Raw genomic sequence first — 7,541 nt, 5'->3', positions numbered from 1 at the left:
ATTACCCTAAGCATTATTGAAAACGAGGAACAGAAGCTCAAAGTGGAAATTTTAGGTTTTTTCTCACCTAAAAGAAAACACATTTTTTGAGTGTAAACAACTGCCACATGCCTGACCGAATCCTTGTTCAAAGTTTACAACAACACCAGCAAAAATGAGCATTTGGCAATGTTTTTTCTAAAGTAAAAGGCCGATTGGAGACTCCAAAAGGACACTTGGTAACAAAATGACATTATGGGTCTTTATGAGCTGTACAAGACTATGTATTGACTATATATTTTTGTATAGTTCAATAAAAACACACCAAAAATGAAAAAAATAAAAATAAAAATATTTTATTTTATTTTAGAATGTGTTTCTTGTCACCTCTCCTAGGGCCCTTAAACGTTTAAGGATGGCCCAGATACTGAGGAACTGATTCCAGAAAAATACCAAGTTCAGAAAAAGTATTCATTCCTATCAAGGCACGAGGACCCGAGCTTGTGCTTTAAATGAATCACCCTCTATGTCTCAATAAACCAGTTAGTAATTTCTCAGTGTGTTGTCACAATGACTGTTAATTATTTCCAGAATGTTGACACTTTCTACAGTGTTGTCATTGGAAAACCTAAGGAGGAAGTTTAAGAAGTTGGGTCAACAGTTTAAAGCTGGGACTTAGCTCTAACCCTAACCTTTGGATTTGGTGGACCTAAATATACTAAGCTATCATACTGTCCTGCTTTTGGCTGTATTCAGCCCAAATAATAGGTTATTACGTTTTCTCCAGACAAATTCCAAAACTGAAATAAACGCTGTTCTCCAATAGGTCAATAGGTCAAACCACCTGAACAATCTTTCAAAAAACACTTTCCAGTCATTGAAAATAGCCTGAAATTAACTGAAATATCTTTATCCAGCAGATGATACTGCTTCATGAGGAAACCTTGCCATAAATGTAGCGCTAAAAACAGTATAATGCTGTTCCACATTTACCCCCTTTTTTTCATTTACCGTCAAAACAACAGGTCATCTGGTTTACTCATTCATAAGTTACTAATTCATCACCACGATAGATAAATCCCCTCTTACTGTTTAACTATGTTGCTGTCACAGCAAATAGGCCTACAGCACAAAGACGAATCTGCACAGTGGCAGAGCCTACTGCTCCAGATATGCATGGATTTTAAATATTTTCACATAAATTAGTGCCAAAGTTACTAACCAGACAAGTGGCTGGTTGGCTCCCAGCAAGCTATTTGATGTGGTCAGTCGCTAGTGCTGTTAAATGTCTCCTCAGGAATTATTTCTTGAATCCTTACAATCAAATCTAGAAGCACCGGAATAGGCTACTGCTAACTTTACTCTCCTGTCACACGAGATTTACATGTTATGATCTGTTTTATCATTTCATGTTCCATTTAGAAAAAAATGTACTTTAATAAAACCTCATTGCATGGTCAGATTAAAAATCACACCTTTTATCCAGCTAACAAATATCGGCCTCAATAATGTAAACAATTAATTAGTACTACAGGAAATAATAATGTCCCTCGGTGGTGGCATTGTCCAAAGGATCAGCCATGTTTTCTGTACCAACAAATGAGAAAACAAGGCAACTGTGGTTTCGTTTATGTCAGCCAGCTTTTGTGATGTCATAGAAAATGAGTGGACTTCTGGTGTCTGGTTTCACAAGGTTCTTGCTGTGTGAATGTTACACAAGTCCCCCCTTCACAATTGTTATTTTATTAAATCACAATAAAATGGCCATCCCAAAATGTAGGCAGTATCAAGGAGGTTCTATATTACATAGAATACTTCTGATCATCAAAGAACAACAAAAATATGATTACATGTGGTTCCAGTATAGGGTATTGTAGCTATAGATGGTTAAAACAGCAGACAAAGAAAAGAGAACTGATACCCATGACCTAACAGCTGTACTTCTTAAAAAACTTTTTTTCTAAGCTGTTTTAATACAGCCTCTTATTTATCATGGGGAGCTGCATTCTGCCTTCTTTTCTATGCAAATGTTGCCGTTGTGATTGGTGGCGCAGCTCGCGCAGTCCCTCCCTCTTCTCTTCCCACTTGTCGACGTCATGTTCCATTCCTGTTAGCTCTCGACGTTGTGGCCCGTAGTTTACAGTCTATCGTCTCGTCAACAGACAGTGAAGGTTACCTGCTTCAACAGTGCTTGAACGGCAACCTTTCTGCTGTCTAGAAACACCACTGGACAAATCGCTTTGATCATCTAGACATCCATCACCATCGAGAATATAATTTCAGTTACCAAAACAGTGCGTTGTTGTCGTAGATCGCTTTACCTTACCACCAAACCACCGTTAGCGTGCTAGCTATTGCTTTTGCTAACAACGCAAGCCAATTGCATAAGAGGCTAAGCGATTCGACCAGCTCTTCGACCTCTGGACTAGAAGACTTGCCACTGAGTTTTGGTAAGAATAATTTATAATTTCTCAATTTTCCTTAGCCACCACCAGTAAATGTGTACCGGGGCGGGCGGCCTTACGTCGTCAACGCGTTATGGGAGATTGTTCTCTGAAAATGTTCGTCACGTTAGCTAGCTTGATTGTTTACTTTCTTACCGCCCTGTCGCTGGCTGTCCTCCCAGTCTGTGGCGTCCTTCCAATCCCATGTACGCCAAAGACCAACCATGTATCTGTAAAAAGCAGTGAAAAGTTTGTTCGAGTGTTGTTTATGTTTACGTATCCACTTTTTAGAGAGCGGTAACGTTATATTAGTTCGATTCCCGTGTTAATTCAACCGTACTCGAGCCATAGCTGCTATAAATGAGAAAAAAATGTTTTACTGGTAATTGTATGATTTTAACTTCCTTGCTGGGTCTTTGCCTTATATACCATAATGTAGGCTGAGCATGGACCGTGTTCATAATGACTCATCACACAAATAGACATTTTGTTACTTTGTGTCAACATTGCGCAATCGCGTGGTGCAATATGCTAAATGTGATGGCAAACTTATGATATAAGGTAAATGTTAGTTTATGAACAGTTGTGATGGAAATACTTTACTCCGTTCTGAAATTGCTTCCAATGTTACATGAGTTGTTTGATGTGTCTTTGTTTGTCAAGTACAATTTCTGTTTCCTGTGTTTCAGAACCATGAGTTCCCAAGTGAGACAGAACTTCCACCAGGACTGTGAGGCTGCTATCAACAGGCAGATCAACCTGGAGCTGTATGCCTCCTATGTCTACCTGTCCATGGTGAGAACTAGAGAATAGGAGCACAAGGTCGGAAAGAATAGTGTGGGGAACTGACATGCAACTGACAAGGATATAAGAAGAACAGAAGCAAGGGTGGTACAGCGAATGGCATTACAGATAGAGGGGAGGGTGTTAACGCCTGGTTCATGCTTTCTGTGTGGCTAGATACGTGCAAGTTCTGTGTACCTCAACATTCACGCTTCTCATGATGACCATGTGCCTGAAAACTCACTTTTAGTGGTATTGTAGGGCTCTCCACACCTCCCAGCAGAAAAGGAAAAAACCCAATACACTAGAATTGGGAAGTGGTCCAGTTCCTCTTCACTCAGCCAGTCCTCAGGTTTACAGAACTGCGGCATTGTCCATGTTTAAGTGGTGTGCGACCTCACACACAAAATACCCAAACATGCCCAGTCATTTGGTAAGATGAGGAAGCAAGAGGGAGGGGGTTGGGTAGGGACAGGCAAGGGCTCCACTGCTATCTAAGTAAGAGCCACTGTCGGTTAGAGCAGCCATTTTCATGAATAACAGGTTAAACGTGAAAGAGTTTTTAAGTGCTGGTGTATATGGTAGTTTGTATTAATGGAGGAAAGAGTTAATGTTGTGTAGCATAGCAATAATACAGGGGTTGAAGTTCCTTTTGAGATTAGTCTATATACAGAGAAAAGGGCGGAGAGTGCATCAGCTGCCCTTTAGAAAATGCCCCTTGCTTCATTGTAAACCCAGCGTTCACCTATTGATCTCACATGGAGCTGTGCACTTAATAGGATTGTTCTATGTGTTATGTATGTTATGTTTTCAGGTTTTTAAAACTCAGTTTCCGTTTAGTTTCTGCTAATTGTCAGAAAGGATTTCCCTGGGTTATTTTTAATAAACGGCCCGTTTTTGTTTAGATATTTAGTTTTAAAGGTTTTGTAGTTCTGTTGCCTCTGTTGATTATGTACCTGTTTTGTTTACATATAGGCAGAAAAGTGTTTTTGGATGTACTATCATTGTCTCAGTGATGTTTAACCACTGCTATATTGCTTGGCACAACAATAATGTTTTATAATTATTTAATTATCATTTAAAAACAAAAAAAATATTTTGAACATCTGTGGAGTTTTTTTTAATACAATAGTGTGTTACAACCATCATGAATACACGATTCTCACTCCATTTTCACCATGACATTGATCAGAAGACCAAAAAAAAGTTAATTTTTATTTAATTTCAGCTAGATTGATGTGCAAATAATTTTTCTTTTATTATTAAATTTCAGTGTTTTTTTTATGTTTTCAAATGTTTTTTTCATGGCCAGTTTTTAGTCTGTAATATTCTTGGCAACTAGGTATTGATAATTATATTTCATCTACATTTCAGGACTCATTATTTGCTAGTTGCCTGAAGGAAATGGCTAATTTTGAATTTTCCTGTTTTCCTCTTCACAGGCATACTACTTTGACCGGGATGACCAGGCATTGCACAACTTTGCCAAGTTCTTCCGTAACCAGTCACACGAGGAGCGCGAGCACGCTGAGAAACTGATGAAACTACAGAATGAGAGGGGGGGAAGGATCTTCCTACAAGACATCAGGGTATGAGATGTGTGGGTGTTCTTGAGAGCTTGTCTTTGTGCTGATGTTTGTGTGCATGACAGTAAAATTCTTTATTATCTGTGCTTCTTGTTTGGTCTATGTCCATTTTAAATTAAACAGTGGCTGTGAGATTTCTTCTTTCGGGCTATCATAAGGCCCATCTTGGGAGGGAAAAAAGGGACAAGAGATACAGAGGGCGTGAGTGTGTCGTGCCTCTTATCTTTCACTGACACGCAAACACAGCCTCCAGAGCCAGAGTGAAACGTTAAACTGTAAATTTACTATGAAAGATAGATCAGTAAACTCGCTGTCTGGATTAGGTTGTTGGCCTCTTGTCCCTTACTGATCAATGTCTGACTGTTTCCATTACCTGCTGTGTGTTTCAGAAACCAGAGCGGGACGAGTGGGGCAGTGGTCTGGAGGCTCTTGAATGTGCCCTGCAGCTTGAGAAGAGCGTCAACCAGTCGCTGCTGGACATGCACAAGGTCTCTTCTGACCACACTGACCCACATGTGAGTATCACCCTGGTTTGAAAATCACACAGCAAATCACCTTTAAACATTTTGATACACTTCACATATTAGGTTTAGAGTAGCGTAGAGGTGGACCAATACCAATTTTTCAGAACCAATGTAAGTACTCAGTTAGTCTTCATTCATGCGGCGTAGTATTGGCCTATTAGAAAACAATTTCAGTGACAAGTGCTTCATTTGATCAAAATACGCAATGAAAATTCTGTAGCAATTCTCAATCAAATAAATTAAAATTATGATAAAAAATAATAAAATAGAAAATCAGCAAAATGTTCTTTTTCACAAATGACATTTCAGTATTTTCATGTTGGTTTTCCTACCAATGTCAAGCCAGCCAGAACAAAAAAACAAACATGTAAAACCCATGTTAATGAGCATGAGTTTTTTGAGTAATACAAAGTACCTAAGCGAATACATTTGAGAGGGTCTCAATAGTGACTGAATATATGTATATTTTAAAAAAAAATCTTGTTCACACCATACCAGCATTTCTTAATTGTTCTGTTTTCCAAAAGTGACAATGACAGATTTTCCGCTTTTATTTGGAAGGCAGGATCGCCTCACTTTCGGTGTTATTCTGACTATCTCTGGCTAGATTGATGGAGCTGCTTCTCCTCTTTTCCACTCTCTACACTGTCAGACATCTTAGCTTGGCCCAGCTGGCACTTTGCTTCACTGATCAGCACTGCAGACAGACGAGTATTATATTGTGCCAAAACACAGTTCGTTTAAGTATCTGTATGGGAACAGCTTCATTTGCCGATCGAAGCACGAGCACTTGGGAGCTGGATCGGCACCGAGTCTGATACTACAGAATTGCTGCACCTCTAATTTAGAGATAAATAAGTACCCTGTGTGCACTCCTTCAACTGCCTTCATCTTTGCCTTAAGTACAAGTTTCATCTGACAAAGTATATTTGACACTGTTAATCTGTTGCAGCAGCACAACAATAAATGATAATATTATCAGTATAGTCCAAAAGATATGAAGTTGTTCTCTGTGGGAAGGCTTGATAGAACTGGACTTTGGCAGTTGTTTTCTGGTGTGCCAGGCTTTGAGATCAGCCCCTCTCTTTCTCTGTGCAGTCTGCCTGTAGAGACAGGAGACAATATCTTCATTGAATGCATAACTTTAATTCATTTAAGCCAACAATGCCATCCATTTATTTTTTTATTAAAAATACATTAAATTTGAAATGTTGGTTGAACAAATATTATGTAAACACAGCTGCATAGTGGGTTTATTGTAAATGTATCTGAATTAATTTTTTGACCTCTTAGAAATCATTGAAACATGTCAGTTCAGCTTGGGTCAACTTTTAGTCACTTTCATTTGCCTGTTCTGTAACATAATATGTTAGCAGGTGAATCTATGTTCAGGTTGTTTCTGCTGGTGCTTCTGAGGGGTTTATTCTTTAGGTGCCGTTTCAGATGAATTCAATGAGTATTTGTTTAAATGGATGCCAACTTCTCCCCCCATCCCTTATTTATTTCTTCAGATGTGTGACTTCATCGAGACACACTACCTGGACGAGCAGGTGAAGTCCATCAAAGAGCTGGCAGACTGGGTGACCAACCTGCGTCGCATGGGCGCTCCCCAGAACGGCATGGCGGAATACCTGTTTGACAAACATACTTTGGGCAAGGAAAGTAACTAGATCCGTCCAAATCACATTGAAGATGTATCCTATATATTTATATCTGTATCTTGCTTCCTAGTTTATCTGTAAAAGATGAGTATATAATATCTGGTACCTGCAAATCATCTAAACCGCTCATATTACTCTCTGCTCCTCTAGTTTCAGGCATTGCCATTTTTGCCATTGTCCCCTAGCTTTCATATGCCTTATTACAGTTAGTTCTCCAAGCCGCTGTTCTCAGAGCTGTGAGTCGTTACATTCAAACTTACTTTCACTCTGTCAACTGTGTTCCTATCATTACCATTGCTATGTTTTGTCAGGAGTTATCAAACCAAATAAATCGAACTCTCTGGATTCTGATTCGTCTCTGTCATTTTTGTGTATTGTCTCAATGTAAAAACATGAAAAACAAAAAACTCATGCACTGACAAAAATAGATTATACATTATAGGACATGACTACATGAACTTTATCATCTTTAATGAAACATTCACCATCAGAGAAAATACAGCTGGCATTGAGGAACAAGTTGTGATATGTATTCAACAACTCTGAAACAATTTGCACAAAGGA

At 38.9% G+C, this 7,541-nt stretch overlaps 1 protein-coding gene across 1 annotated transcript; it reads left to right on the top strand.

The window, feature by feature from the left end:
* The first annotated feature begins 2,107 nt into the window (after window positions 1-2,107).
* Window positions 2,108-7,328, top strand: fth1a (ferritin, heavy polypeptide 1a). Its single transcript, XM_071531890.1, has 5 exons — window positions 2,108-2,429; window positions 3,113-3,218; window positions 4,649-4,795; window positions 5,182-5,307; window positions 6,828-7,328. The coding sequence occupies exons 2-5, from the start codon at window positions 3,117-3,119 to the stop codon at window positions 6,984-6,986; spliced, it is 534 nt and encodes a 177-aa protein (XP_071387991.1). The 5' UTR covers window positions 2,108-2,429; window positions 3,113-3,116; the 3' UTR covers window positions 6,987-7,328.
* Window positions 7,329-7,541: the final 213 nt, after the last annotated feature.

Source organism: Centroberyx affinis, unplaced genomic scaffold (genome assembly GCF_046629955.1).
Source record: "Centroberyx affinis isolate AG114_WGS23_722 - 3 ecotype Tasmania unplaced genomic scaffold, CSIRO-AGI_Caff_v1 ptg002148l_1, whole genome shotgun sequence".
Lineage (NCBI taxonomy): Eukaryota > Metazoa > Chordata > Actinopteri > Beryciformes > Berycidae > Centroberyx > Centroberyx affinis.
This window is presented reverse-complemented; position numbering and strand designations above follow the sequence as displayed.

Coding starts and splice junctions, on each gene's coding strand:
- fth1a (XM_071531890.1), top strand. CDS start 3,117: ATGAGTTCCCAAGTGAGACAGAACTTCCACCAGGACTGTGAGGCTGCT. Junction 3,219..4,648: donor CCTATGTCTACCTGTCCATG/GTGAGAACTAGA, acceptor TCCTCTTCACAG/GCATACTACTTTGACCGGGA. Junction 5,308..6,827: donor CTGACCACACTGACCCACAT/GTGAGTATCACC, acceptor TTATTTCTTCAG/ATGTGTGACTTCATCGAGAC.